Source organism: Protopterus annectens, chromosome 4.part1 (assembly GCF_019279795.1).
Source record: "Protopterus annectens isolate FY-2018-M chromosome 4.part1, PAN1.0, whole genome shotgun sequence".
Taxonomy (NCBI): Eukaryota; Metazoa; Chordata; order Ceratodontiformes; family Protopteridae; genus Protopterus; species Protopterus annectens.
This window is the reverse complement of record NC_056734.1, coordinates 1,015,675,875-1,015,695,978: the sequence shown is the minus strand read 5'-3', so window position 1 is coordinate 1,015,695,978 and position 20,104 is coordinate 1,015,675,875. Positions and strand designations below refer to the sequence as shown.

The window sequence follows — 20,104 nt, the reverse complement described above, 5'->3', positions numbered from 1 at the left end:
CAGCCGACGCCATGTTCTCCAGTTTTTCTTGCCCCAGATGTCAGGTGCCCAAAATTGAAGGCCAATAGTAAAAGAAAAAAGTAACATACAACAAACCCCATACCCTGAAGCAAATACACCTCAGGAGAAGGGTGAAGTAGGAAACTACACTAATGAAAGTATAAGAGGGGACAGGAGGGAGGGTAACCCAGACTGCAACAGTGAAGACACTCAGACATCTACATTTATGGTAAGTGTACACAACTGTACTATGTTCATCGTGTTTCACTGTTGCAGTCATCACTGTTGGGTTGAATCCCAAAGCTGAGAGAAAGGGTGGTGGTTATAGAGTAGAAGGGGCGGCTAGAAGGCCCTGCAAGACTGCAGAAGCAAAGCCTACCCTAGACTTAGAGTAAAGAGGGAGATTATAGTGCTTAGAGAAAGTATGCACTGAACTCCAAGTTGCAGCTTCCAAACTATCTTTGGTAGGTACTCCCTGAGAAAGGCAGCTGAAGTAGCAGCAGCTCTGGTAGAGCGAGTCCTAATCTTTCCTGGGATTTGCTTTCCATGATGAGAGTAACAAAATCTGATTCCATGAGCAATCCATTTAGAAATGGTCTGTTTTGAAATAGCTTTGCCTTGGGCAATCCATTTAGAAATGGTCTGTTTTGAAATAGCTTTGCCTTGGGAATTTGTTGCATAAGAAACAAACAGTTGCTCTGTTTTCCTGATATCCTTGGTTCTGTCCAGGTAAAAACGAAGTTGTCTGTGTACATCCAAGGAATGCAAGATCCTTTCCCCCTTATTTTGTGGATTAGTAAAAAAAACTGGCAGGTGAATAGTTTGATTTAAAGCCACTTTGGAAACCACTTTAGGCATGAAAGCAGGATTAGTCCTTAAAGGCACCCTATCTTGGTGAAAAATAATACAAGGCTACACAGCCATGAGTGCTTGTAACTCCGAGACTCTCCTGGCTGAAGTCAAAGCCAGCAAGACAGCTGTCTTCCATGACAAATACTTAATATCAGATGTGGCAGCAGGCTCAAAAGGAGGCAGAGTGAGTTTTTCCAGAACATAGTTGAGGTCCCAGGCAGGTATGGATGGTGTCCTAGGGGGCCTTAAATTCTTTGCTCCTCTGAGATATTGTTTCAGAAGTGGATGTGAAAAGATTGGAGGATCTGTATTGTAATGTGCAGAGATAGCGGAGGCATGTATTTTTATGGAAGAGAAGGATAAACCCTTATGTAGCATGTCTGTCAGGTAAAGTAAAATCAGTGGGATATTAGGAATGAGGGGATCCGAATCTTGAGCATGCATCCAGGTGCAAAATCTCTTCCATTTACCTGCATAAGATTTTCTAGTGCTAGGCCGTCTGGCTTCTAAGATGACATCCATGACCTGTTTGGGAAGGAAAGGATTAATCATAGACCCTGAATTCGCCAGTCTGCCAGGCTGAGTTTTGACATGAGAGTGCAGAACCTGGCCCTGGTGTTGGGACAAAAGATTTGGAATCTGAGGTAAAATCCAAGGTGGCTCCTGGGATAGATTCATCAGTGTTGAGTACCAGAATTGACGAGGCCAATTTGGGGCCAGTAAAATCATAATCTTGGGCTTGTCCTGCTTGATCTTTAATAACACCCGTGGAAGAAGAGGTAGTGGCGGAAAGGCATACCCCGAGAGGTTTCTCCAACTGAATGATAGTGCATCCATTTTCCATGCTAGTTTGTGAAATGTCCTTGTGCAAAAAATCTGTAACTGGTGGTTGAGGGATGATGCAAACAGATGTCCGGGCAGCCCCAGGCCTCTGTAATCATCTTGAATATTTGGGTGTCTAGCATCCACTCGTGTGGGTCTGACAGGTTCCTGCTCAGGCTGTCTGCCAGAATATTTTGTTTCCCTGGCAGGAACTGAGCTTGTAGATTCACTTTGCAAGCAAGAGCTGTGCTCCATAGAGTCATGGCTAGTCTGCAAAGGGGGTAGGAGTGTGAACCCCCTTGCTTGTTTATGTACCACATAACTGTGGTGTTGTCTGTCCGTATCAGTAGTTGTCCTGGTTGTAGAAGATCCCTGAAAGCCAAACGGGCATTTTGTACAGCTAACATCTCTTTTAAATTGATGTGTAGGAGCTTCTGATCCTTTGTCCAAAAACCTTGCAGACCTTTTCCCTGCAAATGGGCTCCCCATGCGTAATCCGAGGCGTCCGTGGTTAACACTTGGCTGGCTGGAGGCAGACTGAAGGCTTTCCCTTTGTTGTGAAGACATGCCATGGTCCACCAATGGAATTCCTTTTGTAGGCAAGGCAAGACAGCAATCTGTGTGTCTAGACTGTGGCAATTCTGGGACCATACACTTTTTAGGTACCATTGTATTTTTCTCATATGTAGTCTTGCATTTGATATGAGAAGGATGCAGGAGGCCATGTAACCCAAAGCCTGCAGGAATTTCCTTGCAGTTAGCCGAGTTATAGACGCCAAGGTTTTGAAAGTTGAAGCCAGCTGTAGTTGTTTTTCGGATGTCAGGAATGCCATCTGGCTTGTTGTGTTTAGAAGAGCACCCAGAAAGGTTATCTGTTGTGTGGGTGTCAAATTTGACTTTATGTTCACAGTGAATCCCAGGTACTTGAGAAGATTTTGAACAAATTCCAGATGCTGGAGTAAGACATCCTTGCTGTCTGCTTAAATAAGGCAGTCGTCCAGATAAGGGTAAATTTGAATTCCCTTGAGTCTGTAATAAGCTACTACTGGTGCCAGGCACTCGGTGAAGACCCTGGGCGCAGTAGACAAGCCAAAGGGCAGCGCAGAGAATTGGTAATGTTTCGAGCCGGCCTTGAACCTGAGGTATTTTTTGCACTCCTGTCTGATAGGGATGTATGTGTAGGTAAGCCTCCTTTAAATCCAATGTCACTATCCATGCATTTTTGCTCAACAATGGCAGGAGCTGCTGCAGAGTAAGCATCTTGAACTTTGGTATCTCCAGGAAAATGTTTAAGACTGACAGATCCAGGATGGGTCTCCATGAATTTTGCTTTCTGGGAACTAGAAAGAGCCTTGAGTAAAAGCCTTGCCCCGTCTCTGATTGTGGAACCAGTTCTATGGCCCTCATAGCCATGAGGGATCCCACCTGGTTTAATGCCTCTGACCACTGGTGTTTTGGTAGGTCTGGCCATCCATTTGGTCTTGGAAAGGTATGAAAGTGGAATTTGTAACCCCTTGAAACTACATCCAAAACCAACTTGTCTTGGGTTATGCAAGTCCAATTTTGTTGAAAAAGAGAGAGTTTTCCTCCTAGAGGGGCTTCCAGGAGAGAAGTTCCTGGAGCCATGCAGGGGGAGTCATTGAGCCTGTTTGCTATAAGATTGAGGTCTGTCCTCTCCACCCCTGGGGGTGGAAGCACTCCACTGTCTAGGTCTGTAAGAGGTTTGTGCTTGGGCCCTCCCTCTGGAGCGCCTATATCTACCCCTCTGAGGCCTGTCCGAGCTGGGAAAGGACCAATTTTTTGTTGGCCAATTTCTGTTAAATCTTGGGGGCTGAACTTGTAAGAAATCTTTAACCGTTTGCATGGATTTTGCCTTATCCTCCATTTTCTTTATCACCTCTTCAGCCTTAGACCTAAACAAAACAATATGCTGAACAGGTGCATCCAGTAACTTTGCTTTCACTTGATCAGGTAAGTTTTGTTCCTTTAACCAAGCATGCCTTCTAATGACTGTGCCAGAGGCAGCTGCCCTGCAAGAGGCCTCCAAGGCATCAAAACCACAGTGTAAACCATGCTTCGCCACTTGTTCAGTGGCATGCATCAAATCGTGTAATTCCTTATTATCTGCACATGCAGAAATGGTACCCAGCTTTTGTTTCATAACAGACAGTAGAAATTGCTAATATTTTAGCATATGAAATTGACAATTTAAAGCTCTAATAGATAAAGTAACAGAAGTGTACACTTTTTTGCCCCATCTCTCCAAAGCTCTAGAATCCTTATCTGTCGGAATAGGGTTTTTAGCAGAAGCGGCCTTAACCACCTTAGGACCCTGAGAAATGGTTCCTGGATCAGCAGTAGGATTTTTGTAAAGGAACTGGTGGGAATCAGGGACCCTGTAATATCTATCGGGCTTAGCAGGGGCTGGAGGAAAGGAGTCGGGAGTTGAATTTGCCTCAGAAAAGGCATCATCCACAATATCCAAAATAGGCGGAATAGCCAGGGGTCTATGTTGGGGAAGAAGGAGGAAATCCCTAAGCAGTCTCTTAGATTCTGAGTACTCCTGTCCTTCCCAGTGAAAATGTTCCCTCATGTCATGTAAAGTTTCCCCAAAAGAAAAATCCTCAGGGGGAGAAGCTGAAGGAATGGATTACTCAGCATCAGAATCCTCATAAGGAGGGAAAGAATATTCCTGTTCAGAGGAAGATACTGAAGAAATAGATGCCTGATCAGAAGATTCATAATCCAATTCTTGCCTTGGCCTTTTGTCTGGAGGGGGATGTGAACCCCTAATCATGGTTAGTAAGTCCTCCGCCATTTTAAGTAGCGGTTTCTGAGATTTGGGTCCCGGATCAGAAGAGGCCTGGGCTGGGGTCCCGGATCAGAAGAGGCCTGGGCTGGTGTCTTAGATTTAGGAGGAGTCTTTGCCTTTGTCTTTATCAGAAGCTGTGTAGGCCTGAAAACCCCCTCGGAAGCCGGTACCTGCACAGCGGCTCCGGACCCATCTGAGGGAGCATTGTCCGAAGGTCCTGTAGCTGGAGTGCTCAAAGGCCTAGCTGGCTCCTTGTGGGAGTCCGTTTCGGCAATCGGTTCTGAAATGGCCGATGACAGGGGCTGCGAAAGCACCTCACTGACGACGGCCGAACCTGTAGCTGGCTCTGCTATTAAAACGTCATCTGATTTGGACCTCGAAGGCCTGTCCTTATCCTTGCGTCGTTTGTGAACTCCGGTAGTCGGAAGCGTGTCCAACAACATTTTATAATTAAATTGCCTACCAAAGTAGTGAAAAGCAAAATCGTACCTTCGCTTAATCATACGTTGGTTAAATCTAGCACAAAACCGACAACTAGCTACGTCGAAAACCGACAACTAGCTACGTCGTGGTCAGGGCCTAAACAAGGAATACAGTAAGAATGAAAATCCTTATGAGGTATTTGCTTCCACAAGAAATGCAATTATTAACTTTTTCTGACATCGGACTGGAGCAAGAAAAAAGTTTCCCCAACGGGGTACTTAGCTTTGAGAAGAAGTCAGTCTTCGGACTGAAGCACGAAAAAATATCAGGAGTCAGCCGACCGGCACTTGCGAACTGCTTTCACTGCACGGCAAGAAAGACTGGAGAACATGGCGTCGGCTGGCAGCTTTGTACTCCTAGCGCTCTGACGTCAGGGAGCATTGACTGAACAGCCGACGCCGGACCCAGACTTTGGGATTCTGGCTGACCGAGGACGCCTGCCGGCAGGAAGAACCCTACAGTGATGACTGCAACAGAGAAACACGATGAACATCTGATTTGGGCAGTCCTGCAATGGTTCAAATTTCCAGGAACATTGGCAGAATTACTGTAGGCTATGTACAAGGACCCAATCACTCGAGTACAAGCAGTGTTCAGTCTCAGAGTGGTTCCCAATGGGAACAGGTGTTCATCAGGGTTCAGTTCTGAGCCTACTGCTGTTCATACTGGTGATAGACCACATTAGCAAACAGGTAGGAGGGGACTGATAAAGTTGCTGTATGCAAACAATCTGTTATTAAAGGTAGACTCCTAACAAGAAATTCAGGAAAAGATAGGGGAATAGATTGAAAAACTGAAGGCATTGCAGATGAAGCTGAGCACAGATAAGACTTTTGTAATGGCAGCAAATGGGGGAAAACAGAAGTTAAAAACTGAGATAGAAGGGAAAACAGTAGAATAGGTTAACGGTTTCAAGTGCCTGGGAGGGGTGGTTGAAGGAAGGGAAGTCTGATTGAGGAGGTCAAAGCTAGAATCAGAGGGGCTTGCAGCCACCTGGCACAGTGCGTCAGGGGTAGTGCATGACAGAAGAATGCCAAAGAAGCTGAAAAGTGAGGTGTACAAAACACTGGTCAACTAGTACTACCACATGGTAAAGAAACTTGGGCAGTGAAGACAGAGTAGCTGAGGAAGCTAGAGGTGAAGTGCCTGAGACAAGTAGTAGGATGCACACTGTGGGACAGATGAAATGCGGACATGAGAGCAGAAGCTCCAGTAGCAGAACAGATTATGGTGGTTCGAGCACATGAACAGAAAAGTACAAAATCTGGTGAAGAAAATTTGGGATAGGCAGGAAGAAGGAAGAGCAAACTAGGCCATCCAACAAAGAGGTGGATGGAGTGTATGGAAGACCTGTGACTGTGAGGCATGACTGTCAAAGAAGGTAGGAGTGTGGCACTGAATCAAGAGATGTTAACAGTTGACATGACACCCCTATTCCATACAGAAAATGGGGAGGGGGTTGATCATGATAATGACAGGTACAGTGTCCGTTTTCTTTTAAGTAAAAGGGTGGCATATACGTAGGGGCAGAGGAAGTGTATTTGTGAGGTTACAGATTGTTGTTGGTAAAGAAGGGGAGGTTACAGAAGTCAGTCAGAAAGTTAGTAGGTGTTAGGCAAGAGTAAAAGCAGGTCATGTCTGTAGAACTGTGTTGGCCTGTTAAACTGACTTTTTTCAGGAGCAACCAGGGTCTGTTAAAGACAGACTTTTGTGCAGTTGTAAGGCTATGAACCTTTGTCAAGCAAGCTATACAGTGTCGTAGAGTTCTTAGTAGGGTTGGAAACAAGGATTTGTCATTCTCATCATCATAAATGTGGATAGAAGTATGGCAAAATTCTCCTCCCTTGAGGCAGCCAATTCTAAGAACTACTCCAGAGACGGTACCCTCTCTTCTCTCAGTGGAAAGCACCATTCTGGATGTGGACTCTTCACATGGCAATGCTGGAGGAACATTAAATTTTGCTACACCACCATCTATTCTACAGTGAAATGTCAGTGATCAAAAGCTGCAGGGTCTGAGATGGGCATAAGTGAGATACAAATCCCAGAAGCAGCAATTAAGCCTACACCAAGAAGTGTCTGAAGTTTGGCTGACTTGGGATTTTATCTTACAAAGGGGAATAAGTTGCTGCCTCCTGTGTCTAAGAGGCTCCTAGACAAAATCTGTTGTTACATCCATAAAGGGGAGTGGTTCCAGAAACTGAAAGCCAAAGGTTCACCACCTGCATGCACTTGGGAATTGGCATCCAACTGTGAAGCAGCAGATAATTCCAATGAGGTTTGGCAAGACAGACACCTCTTTCCCACTGCCAGCCGTAGAAACAGCAATAATAACTGCAAATGGAAATGAATAAGCATGAGACTGTCAAATACGCAACTGTCCTTGGCTGAAGCTGTGATGCTCCTGCACTGGCCCAGTAATCAAGAAGCCTCAATCCTCACCACTGGTAACAGCTAGGGGACGTACACACTGGGAGGATGACAAAGTACATAAACAGTGAAGTGCAGTTTCCCTTAAGAGCACACAGAGATCACAGTCAGTCTGGGGCTGGTTTCTCCCCCTCTCTCCAGATCCCCAATAAGACTCTCCACTGGCACAGCTATAGGGTTGACATCTCAGCCGAGTGGCCAAGCGAAAACCTCCAGCACCCTCTCTGTCTAACCAGTAGCTTTCACACACACACACTGAGATTTTATTGATACACACACACACACACACACACACGCACACATGCATCTAGGAAAGGCTGGCACAGGTTTACTACCTATGACCCCCTTCTGCACAGACCTTAACGTAGTTCCTGCTGCCACCAGCCAACTCTATCAGCTGCTCTAAGGGCCTTTACACCAAAGGGTGTCCAATCTTACTGTGTAATGTTATTATTAATCCAAATGGTAGTCTTGACCAAGTGCCAGGCTATTAGGAGTAGCCTGTACAGTGTCACCAAATACATATGCAAGTACTCTAAGAGCTTAAATATGTCTCACAAATATCAGCCACAAAGATAGGTTTAAATATATTTAATAAAAAATAATAAAAGAACAAGACAATACTCAGTCAATCAACACCATAATGTCAGAGTTCAAAATCACAGGAAATATTTTACATTATTGCAGGACCTTTTCTGCCTCATGGGAAGACAGGCCCACCATCTCAGGGGATCTGGTAGCATAATCTACTACCACTAGGATATACTTTTTTCCCTGTGGAACTTGGGGTACTCAGAGGCCCCACAATATCCATAGCTACCCTCTGAAATGGCTCCTCAATTACAGGCAAAGGCATCAAAAGGGCTTCACCTCGTTTCCTGCCTTGCTTACCTTTTGGCAATGCTCACAGGTCCTGCAGTACCCTGTTATATCTCTGGAAATCCCAGGCCAATAAAAGTTCTGCATAATATGTCTCTCTGTACGTTTTATACCCATAAGACCTGCAAAGGGAATATCATGAGCTATGACTGGAAGTGCCAGACGGTAGGCTGTGGGCACAACCAACTGCTCTATTCTCTCACCCTCTAGCCCTCCCTCAGGGGGTCCACTCTCTACACAGCAACACTTTTGTCCCAGTACACAGATTCTCCTTGCTCTTGAGAGTGAGGTGACTCGCTAGCTACCTTACTCGGGCCTTGTTATGTACGGTCCGAGATCTGAGCCTGTCTCATCTCTCTCTTTGTAACCCTTCCCAGCTCCCCTTCCACAGAAAGTCTGGCATTCTCTGACAACAGTGCCTCACTGTCAGCCTGGGTGCTACTACTCACCTCTGCCCTTGCAGTCACTCTGTCCAAGGGAACATCAGTACCCACAAGCAGCTGTGGCTCACCTTCAGTCTGACTGCTTCAGTGTAGCTCCCTCCCTGACATAACCACCTCACCAGTCCTGGCTGCAAGTGTGTGGTCTGTCTGGATCTCCCCCAGGCTACCAGACCCACATGCTTGTCTCCAAACCTGACTGTGTGCGTATAACTGCATGCACACAGGGTTCTACATTATCAAAATCATTCCCTACCAGGACATCTGCAGGTATAGCCTCAAACACACCTACTTGCTTGCTTCCTTTTCCACCCTCCCAGGCAAGGTGAACCCTAGCCAAAGGTATGTGGAATGGGGTCACTTCATTAGCTCTGACTGGAGTAGACTGCCCAAGCAAGTAGTGGTCCTCTGTAGCCATTGCAGGCTTCACAATGGTTAGTTCAGAAGCTGTCTCTCTCTTAGCAGTGTCCTCTTTCCCATCAACTAAGACAGGATATAATCTGTGGTAGTTTGGTACCATTGTTGTCTTGAGTCAACTTACTGCTGGCATTTTATCATTCCCACTTACTGACTCTCTCACCTTTAGCTGCCCACCTTGCCTCCATGGACATCTATAAGCTACATGCCCCCACTAGTTGCATTTAAAACATTTAACCCCTGGTCCTAGATGTATTCCTGGACTAGTGGCCTCCCCTGCTACTGGCCCACTCTGTTGGGGCAGTTTGGGCTGCCCACCATGGGTACCCTTAGACCCATGAACAGCACTGCGTGTCCCTTTCCTGTGCAGTGATGCCCTGCTTACTAGGTGTGGGTCTCCCTTCTTCCCCAACTCATCTGCAGTATTGCATTGTCTATCAGCTAACCAGATTCTCAGGTCCTCAGGCAAATTTCTACGGGCTTTTCCCTTATCAAAAGGTCTGCCAGCTCTTCAAAAGAGGTGACCTGACATCCACTCACCCACCTATGAAAATAAGTGCTTAATTCAGCAATATACTGACACACACTTTCATTTGCCTTGTGTCTATGCTCACGTAACCTTTTTCTATAAGCTTCAGGTGTTAACTTAAAACATTCTAGCAAACAGTTTTTACAATATTATAATTTAAGCAATTAGTATCAGACAATTTAGAAACAGCAGTTACAGCTTTACCATGGAGTAAGGGGGTCAGGAACCACACCCAGAGCCCTTGGTCAACATTATACTGTTTACATACCCCTCTCAAACATATGAATGAAACTATCAAAATTATCCCCTCTGTAAACTGTAGAAGAAATTTACTGATTTTTGTTGCTTCTGGGGTTCGGTTACTCCCTTCCCCATTACCTCCATGACTCTGGCGAAGAGTCAGCATCTCGTTTTCTGGTTGCCTCTGCCTCTCCTTCTGCTTAGCCTCTAGATGTATCCATTTCTCATTTTCCTCTGCCTTAAGATGTCTCAGTTTCTTATTTTCCTCAGCCTCTAAATGTCTGTCTCTCTGCTGCTTCTGTTTCCAAACGCTTGGCCTCCAACTCAAGTCTCTAACTCCAGATGGATTTTTAAGTCCTCTGTAGAAAGGTTGAGCTGCCCATTTTCTGAGAGTTGTATATCTCAAAGGCCAGCCTGGTTGTCCTCCTGATCACTGGTCTGCAATGCAGCTGTGCCCAAAGCTACAATCATTTCAGCCTTAGTCAGGCTGGCATGCACCAGTCCTTTAGCCTGGCACATTTCAGCCAACTGGCTCTTTGTCAGCTTGCCATACTCCTCTGCTGACATGCTTGCCTGCTCTCCCTGACTAACTAAGCTAACAAAAAAATAAATAAAACAATTGTGATATGAACCTCTGAAGGTTCACTGCATGGCTGATAGTACAAACACCTTCAGTGACCACTGTACACAGGTAGAGGAATTCAATATCCCCACTACAAGCCAATTAATATGTGATGTGGCTATCTCACTACAGCCAACCAATTACTACGTGATGTGGATATCCCACCACTGCCACCAATTAATATTTGATGCCCCTGCACTGGCCCAGTAATCAAGAAGCCTCAGTCTTCACCAGTGGCAACAGCTAGGGGACGTACACACTGGGAGGATGACAAGTACACACATAGTAAAATGCAACTCCCTTTAAGAGCACACAGAGATTACAGTCAGTCTGGGGCTGGTTTCTCCTTCTCTCTCCAGATCCCCAATAAGACTCCCCACTGGTACAGCTATAGGGTTGAGATCTCAGCCAAGTGGCCAAGCGAAGACCTTCCGCATCCTCTTTGTCCAACCATTGCTTCATGTCCCTGCCTAAGTAGCTCACACACACATATCTGATTGATACACACACACACATGTGGAAGGCTGGCACAGGTTTACTAGGTATGCCCCCTTCTTCCCAGACCTTAAGGTAGTTCTAGCTGCCACTAGCCAACTCTTTTATCAGCTACTCTAAGGCCTTACCAAAGGGTGCCCAATCTTACTGTGCAATGCTACTATTAATCCAAATGGTAGTCTTGACCAAGCGCCAGGCTATTAGGAGTGGCCTGTACAGTGTCATCAAATACATATGCAAGTACGCTAAGAGCTTAAATATGTCTCACAAAGATAGGTTTAAATATATTTAATAACAAATAATAAAAGAACAAGACAATAATCAACACAGTAACTTCAGAGATCAAAATCACAGGAAATATTTTAAAACAACATTACAAGACTTTCAAATAAATACAGAAAACATCTGAACTAATCTTTACTACATTCCTGTCTATATCTAAAAGAGATACTACGCCCTAAATCTTACTTACAAACAAGTGCAGATGATGATGATAATGAGTGTATGTTCTTGCTAGGTCCAAGACAAAATACAGAATGCACAGTCTCTCTCGGAGAGTTCCCAAATTAATATCAAACATTACTGCTGGGCCAGCTTGGATGACATCACTCTGTCACCTGACTTAAGTTTCTATTTAGCCTGGGAACTGAACAGAATTTCACACCTCTGTGTGAGAAATACATCTCTCTTGCAGATCTAGGAAGTCAAAGCAATAAAATATCTCCACATCTCAAACCTAGTAATTATTTTTCTTTCAAGACAATAGAAAAACATTCTAGCTCTAGACATTGTTCTGCCATTGAACTGAAACTGAGAGATAACATCTTTTGTTTATGGCCCATCTATAAAGTAACAACCTCAACTATTCTTAAGTTTTGCAGGTTAATCTTCTATGTTCCAGCAGGGTATGCTGTGACTACATTCTTGAAACTCAGTACATAATACAGTTATGTACAAATCATATAAATATTCACAAATGACATAGAATTATTTACAAAATTCCAGACAGCTGGGCTGGCAGCATGACAGAAGCACTCGGGCACTCACAGGACTGATGGGATCTCAGAAGCACTGTGTGCTCTGTTTGTGGAAATTTTAGCTGTTAATTTTAGCTTGTCTTTTTGCACTGATGCTTAGACAATATGCCTGCACTTTTTGAAGATGACTCTCTAAACAAAGGGCAGCTGCACTCTGACCAGAGTAGAAAAGCTTTGTCTGTGCTAAGAAATACATTAAACTACATAATCTCCAGAAAGTCTTATTATTAACTGAAGGACACTGCTTACAGTAAAGTCAAAAAGACACAAAGTAATTTCTTGATTTTGCCAGCCTCAGGCGCAACTGTTGATGACCTTTTCCAGGGATGTCACTGAGCTTGGAAAGATTGCTAATCACAGTCTGAAATGACCTTAGTAAATAAGAGCAATAAACTACTACCATGGCATTCTCGAAGTACTTATCACAGGTATGAAGGTCACCTAGAAGATACTGATTGAAACACCTCCAAGTGCTCAGTGAGGCAAAGAAAACTGAAGACGTGGCATGAGACTCATCCATTTACATTGTATGTCCTACTGATATCTGTACTGTAGGAAAGGCAAGCCCTTCATGGGCGACTGTGAAAATCTCTAGAATAGTCAGGACAAATGTCCGACATCTGCCCGTGGCAATGATTCATTTAAACTGACTGACTAATTTAAAGTGATTTTATGATTCATAGCTCACAATCACTTTACAGGCATTTACAGGATTAATGGTCACTTTTTTTCTTTTTGAAAGGGTAACATACAAAATGCAGTGACTCGTTTTAAACTTTGATCAACTCAAACTGACTTGCTTATTTATTAAATAGCCAGAAAGACCAAAAGCTGTTTTTGTATTCTTTTACAAAAAGAAAACAAGCCAGCAGTATGTGAAGTTACATGAACTACTAAAGACATTCAGTCCATAAGAAGCAGCTGTTAAAAATCCAGTTCACAGCTTCACAGCCTAATGACTTCAGTACTGTGCTACTGCTGCATGCAGACATATCGACAGCCACTAAGGTCTGGAAAGTGGCTATAAAAATGGGCTATGACAAATCAGTTCACTTGTATACTAACAGTTCACTTACATATTAAAAAATGTAAACAAAGTAAAGGAATAAATAAAACAAATTATCACAGATTAGTAAAGTTATAAAAGGCATTCTTACCCCAGCAATTTCAGTAATTGTGTCCTTGGTAATCTCAAGCCCACCTGTCAATCGAGTCGCACTCTGCAAAAATGTGATAGCTTTTCTGAGATCTCCTTCAGACACCTGAACAAGAGTTTGTATTGCCTGGGGGAAAAAAGAAAGAATGCAATATTTATTCATTCACACTGTTAGATGTGGAGTATACTACATGCAGCCTAAATACAATTGAGCTATCTACAATCAGCAACATGTCACATGGAAGATGCATCTCAATGAGGCAAGAACAAATTTACAGCATCTCTGTCTTGCCTGATGGCCATCAAGGCACTACATGATGTCAGAACTGGGGAAATACTTGCAAACTGGAAAAATACATCCACAGAAGTAAAAATATTCATTTAAGACTTTATGCCTTTGGATGTATGAAGTGTAATTCCCCATGAGAAAAATGGCACATCTGTAACTACCAATAACTTTCTTACTGTGTGGTCAGACAAGAAGCCACATACCTCAAGTCTGCAGAATTTTCCTGCCAAGATTCGATTTTGGTCAAAAACTGCATTTAAGTATTAGTGAAAATTGACTTATCTGAAAGAAGGAATGTCCTTTGTTGTTAAATAAGTAGTAGTGTCCCCAAATCAGCACTTCTCTTGAAACAAGGTGTGACTTTGGAAGCTTTAAGTAAAGTCCTAGAAACTAGATGCAATTCAACCTAACATGTAAGGTCTGCTGGATCTCCTCCTGGAATGTCACCTAGATAAGGTGATCATCCATGCACAGATAAATGTGAATGTCCTTTGCCCTAGAAAAGGCATTTACTGAGACAGTCACTTTATAAATAACTTGCATGCAGTAGAAAATACAAAGGGAAAGAAGGTGAACTGGTAGTCTGAACTCCAGCTCCAAACCTGGGGAATTGTTTGACCACCCTGGCTAAGAGAATGTGGAGGCAGAATTCTTGTAAGTTCAGCATGACCATATAAAATTGTAGATGGAATAAAGGTAGAAGACTCTGCAAGGTCAACGCTGAAATTTCTTAAAGTTCCAAAATTCATAACCTGGAAAGATCTAAAATGGGCCTCAAATTCCTTCTTCTCTTTGGATTAGAAAGAGTTTGGAGTAACATCTCATCCATTTTCTTTTTCTGGAACCAGCTCTATGGTTCTGTGAGACAGCAAATCATTTAGCATGGGCGGGATGAAATACATTTGATCCTTGGTAACCTGTTGGAAACACCTAAACATATTGCCTTTCTTTGGAAATGCAGTACATACCCCTGTTTTAGTATCTGCAAATCTCATCTGTGTTGAGCGACAGCCTTCCAGTGCTCCACAAAGAAGCTCAGTTTACATTCTATCCTTATACTGGGGAAGAAGGGAGAGCAAGGTACATGTGGGGTAGGGAGGAAAATAGGCTTTGTTTGTTTAGTTATAGCTGCCTCCTCTGGAGTATCATTGACCATAATGGATCCCCAAGCTTCTGCCTCTGGTAGGCATGCCATTTGTTTTCTATAGCAACCAGTCTTACCCTTTTCTGTTTTTCCATTGTCTTGCTTAACACAGAAGGGCCACATTTTAATGAGACAGTTTCCAGCATACCTAGGTTCAGGGAATGAAAAAGACCTTTGATAGATTCCATGAACTTCCAGAATCTCTCTGAAGATTGCTCTGTTCTTTTACATAGGGGGCCCCTGCCACTGAAGGTTCATCACAGTCTGGCAGTGTGGACCTGAAAAACATCATAAAATCCTGGTTTAACATAAAGAGATCCTGTGAGTGGGAAAGGTGTGTGTGTGTGTGTGTGTGTGTGTGTGTTACTTCAGACCAGGATTAGACAAGCTAGCAGGCCTCTGTTTTGGTAACTTCAGACTATATGCAGCAGTGCAGTCCATCTTGGCAACTTCTGGCCACAGGCAGACATCAGAGAATCCAGACTGTTTCTACAACATCCTCATGCATAAAATGCAAAAAAGAGTAAGCCTCCACTGCACTGACTGCAAGGACCTAAGTCAGACCACAGAACTAACAGCAAAAAAGTTTTGGCTGGCAAAAATGCTTCTGGGCTGAGAGAGTGGCAGCCTCCACACGGCTCATGCTAGAAGACTTGGAAGTAAGTAACAGTGCATGAGCTGCAAAGGTGTCTTTTTTTACATTGGTGCCTTCAAGTTTGGGGGGGGGGGGTATATACACCTCTGATGTAGTGCACCAACCTCCTGAATTTCTTTCTCTCTCATGCTTTTCCAAATTTTTTTTCTTATTTGGAAAATCTGAGGAACTACCTGCAGATGACAGCAAGTAGGGAACAGACACATGCCTTCTTAAATGACAATTTCCTGGTGGATTCCACTCTCTGTATTAAAGTCCTTTGGTAAACAGAACAGACAGGAAAAACAACTGGACATGACATGCTCTAGACTCAGGAAAAAAAATTGTGGAAGTCATTGTGAGGGATCTATTTTCCGCAACACCGAATACACATGTAAACTCCAAAAACACATCTGCAACTGCTAATACCAAAAACTCAACAACAGAAAAAGCAAAAGCCCCCCCCCCCCCAACAAAAAGTTACTTATCTGGAACTTTCGAAACAGCTTGACTTGATGGGCTGATAACACAAATCAAGTCTTGGGCTATTCACTAAACTGCAACAACATCAGAGGATGGTGCCAGCTGACATCCCTTTATACCACAAGCTTTACGATGTTCATGTAACAGGGAGTTCACTGACCATTTACGATGTTCATGTAACAGGGAGCTCACTGACCAGCGAGAAGGACGAACAGCTCTGGAAGTCCGTCAGGATGTCAAACGTCTGCAGGAAGGGATCCGAAGAGTCAGTACTGTAACAGTGAACAGTACGATGAACATAGAGTTCCCCAAGTCTATCAAGAGTAGAACACTGAGGACATGGAGGAGGAGAAAGGGGAAGGGACAGTCCAAACTAATGATCAGGTGATCTAGATTTGAGTAGCAGCTCAGGTGTCCGAGCTGCAGGCATGGGAGAATAGTCACATCCTCACGGCAGGACACTTTTATGCACCTTGATTTAGATATCTAGTACAGGTTGGGTATATGCAGGGGAACACTGAATAAAGGATGCAGGGGTATTCACTGAATCATTTTACAGGCATTACAGTATGCTAATATGCCCCAGTTTACATCCATCTTAAGACAACACAAGGAAGTGTGTGGGGAAGGAGAAAGATTTAAGAGCCCCCCCCCCCCCAAAAGACCACAGTAGCTGCAGCACTCCTAGTGCTGAGGGTTACCACAGTACCTTCCAATGTTGACCCACAGTATGAACAACAAAAAGTAATGCAATGGGTCAGTCACAAAGACATTTTGGAGATTTTCTTTTGTTTCCAAAAAGAAAGGGAAAACAAAATATCAGACACTAAATTGATTTTTTTGGCTTACTCTACATAATACTTCAGTTGTGTACAGATGGTTTTGCCAAGACATAAGTGAAGTCTCATGAAGGAGCAATAATGCCTCTAGGCACTCTCAAACATAGTGTTTAAGAGGCTACAAAGATGTAACAAGAATACATAGATATAAACAATGACAGATGTACCTTTATAAAGCTATATGTCAAGCCTGAATTAAACAGCTCACAGAATCATGGACAGAGATAGTGTGACTGGGTCTTGATTCATTCTATAGCAATAGAAAGACAACTTCTATTTAGCCAAGTAGGATTTCCTTGTTGAATGCTTCCTAGTCTCCTTAACTATGTTCAGCACATCCTCTGTGATCTGGTGCCTAAAAGGCAAGAGAGTTAAGTCATTTAGGAAGTGGGCAACAATAATTTTGGGTTAGGCTGTAATAGGACAGCTTGCCTTGAGTTAGGTGGCCCAGTTTCGATGGAGGTATGAGATGCTTCACCCTGGGCATTAGAATGAGGACAGAAAACCAATGCTGACCAAGACAATTGGGCACGTCAAGGAGCATTCTTGGTCCTTCTTGCTTTGCATTCTGGATCATGCTGAGCAGAAGGGGAATAATAGGGAGTGCATACCTGTCCATTTGAAGGAGAAGTTTTCCACTGCACAGGCTTCTTTCTGTGATCCTCTGAAGCAGAGTTCCCTCAGCTGACTTGTTACTCTAAAAAGCAAACTGGTCTATCCCTGAACACTCTACCAGTAAGGAATCTGTAGAAATAAAATCCCTGTGCAACATCCACTCATGCAGATCTGCAGCTGATATACTTAGTTGGTCTGCCATTGAGTTTAAATGGAATGGGAAGCAGGCTGTCTTTAGAGTCATCTGAGACCAAATGGCAGATTCCCAGGCAGCCATGGCCACCCTGCACAAGGAATAAAAATGAATCAATTCTTGTTTGATGATGCACCACACTACAGTAGTGTTGCCTGATATCACTTGCAATACCCCATTTTCCAGATGTGTTTGAAGGATTTGAGCCACTAAGGGAAGGTCATAATTCCCTTCACATTTCTATGGTTCTTTCTTTGAGCTGCACCCCAAATGTCTTGTACTTTGTGGGGTCATGAATGCATTCTCCAAACTACATCTGAAGTATCCATGATAAAGGTCTGGTTGCAGATCTCTGCTTAGAAGGTATCCCTCAGTTCTGTCTGACCTAGTTTATTCTCTGTTCCAGCTCCTCTGTAAACTAGGTGGAATCTGAATCTTGACATCCAAGAGCCAAATGTTTTGGCTCCAGGTGTTTCTTAGATACCGTACTGCAGCTTTCTCATATGCACCCTTATTAGGTGAACCAATGGAATTGTGGCGGCCATTAATCCCAACGCCCTCAGGATTTTCCTGCTCATCATCACTGTTTCTTGTTTCATGGTTTGAAAGAACTGCTGAAGAGATTCCACTTTGTCTTGAGACAGGGTAGGCCTTCTGGCTGCTGGAATCCAGTAAAGATACGAAAGGTTCTAAAATAATCAATTATTAGTGATGGGCACTTTGTATATACCCTTGGTGTAGTAACCAGTCCGAAGAGAAAGAAACTGACAGCAGAAGCTGCCGGTATTTATTCTGAGAAAGGCATATGTGGTCCCTTCCAAATAGATACATGAAAGTAGGCATCTTGAGGTCTATGGTAAACATCAGAGCTTGACTGAGTAGGACTGGTAAGAGGGCTTGTAATGTCAACATGCTGAATTTTGGATCCTTGAGACAAGCATTTAGTCTTGACAAATCCAGAATGGGTCTCCATAGGTTCCACAGCTCCCCTTTTTAGTCTTGTTTCAGCACTGATTCTACTACACCTAGCTGCAGGGAGCAGCAGCACAATTAGTATGGGGAGAAACACCTGACAATTTTAGCTTTCTTAATAAATGAAGTTTGTACCAACCCCAAGCATAGCTGCCTTCTGTTATTACTTTGGGTATGGCACTGGGATTTCTGTGGTGAGTTTGCATGAGTGCCTGCAGTTCTGATATCCTTCCAATAAGTGTAATGGCAACTATAAAGGCAGTTTACCAGGTCACATACTTGAGGAGTGCAGCAACATCTGCCTTAAATGGCAGCAAATGTTAACTTCTCTAATATACAGTGGAGGTCCACAGTGGACGAATTATCTTCTTGGGAGGACCAAGATAGTAAGACTCTTCCTTAAGGAACTGCTTTACTGGTAAAAGGGGAGAAAAGGGGGGGAATTACAACGTAGGAAGCTGAAGGAAACTCTAAAAGACACAAAACACGTTGGATAAAAGGCAGACTTTATAGTAAAACGCAAAGCTTTCGGGTAGAACCCTTTCTCAATACTGAATACAAACAAATAAAGATCAACACTTGCTTATATAGAAGCCCAAAGTCACATGACAGCAGCCAAAATCATGTGACAAGGAGTAAAGATTTAAAGTCACATACATAATTAAAAAGCATATAAAATACATGTAGATTAGTATACAAAAAATATATACAAAAATATACAAAAAATACATAATCATAACTCATGCAAAATTATAACTTAGTGCGCTGCAACCTGGTGAGAAGAGGTTTGATGCTAACAGTATTATTAAGACCAGGAGGATGGTCAGCTCCCAGTCGAATAATCCATTGGTATTCCTTACTTTCAAGGTGATTATTAATGTCCCCACCTCTTACTGAAGGTACAACAAGGTCTATAACTCTAAAACTAAAAATATGTGCATGTCCCTGGGAATGTATATGTTTAAATAAAGCATTATTGGCATACTGTCTCCTGATTTCAGATTTATGCTCAATGATTCTATCCTTGAGCCTACGCGTTGTTTTACCAACATAAAAGGAGCAACACATGACGCAAGTAGCCATGTATACCACATTAATAGAATTACATGAGGCTCGAAGGGTAAACTTATAGGTGAAATGAGTAGTCGGATGAACATATTTAACTGAGTCCACCACATTAACTAAATCTGAACAACAAGAACAATTATGACATTTAAATGTACCTTGACGAGATGTAATAGGCAAAAGCCTATCAAAGTCAGGTGTAACGGAAGGACGAAAATCCTTATAGCATAACATGCTTTTAAGGTTTCTCATATTCCTATAAGAAAAGTATGGTTTGGTGCCCAATATTCTAGAAATGTCAGGTGATGCCAAAAGTACAGGCCAATACTTATATATAACCTGCCTAAGATAAACAATCTTGTTGGCAAAGGAAGTAACATATCTAATCCTGTTACATACACTAGCCGTATGAAGTGTCTCAGACTCAGGTCTAATTTCATGATCGTGTGCACTCCTAAAGTACGGAGAATAGAGGGTATGTCTATTACGTATAACATAATCTCTTAAATCCACCAACATACTGTTTTCATAGCCACATCTAAGAAATTCCTGATACATTTCAGACATTTGCACCATGAATAGTTCATTATCAGTGTTAAGCCTACTGACTCTCACAAACTGTGCTTTAGCTACGCCCCGAAAAACATGCGGGGCGT

At 43.2% G+C, this 20,104-nt stretch overlaps 1 protein-coding gene across 1 annotated transcript in view; it reads right to left on the bottom strand.

The window, feature by feature from the left end:
• Positions 1 to 20,104, bottom strand: part of RFC4 (replication factor C subunit 4) — a 1,279,614-nt gene that overhangs the window by 329,860 nt on the left and 929,650 nt on the right. Inside the window, exon 7 of the mRNA XM_044070726.1 lies at positions 13,216 to 13,341. Coding sequence (XP_043926661.1) covers positions 13,216 to 13,341 — 126 coding nt within the window. The remainder of the gene's footprint in view (positions 1 to 13,215; positions 13,342 to 20,104) is intronic.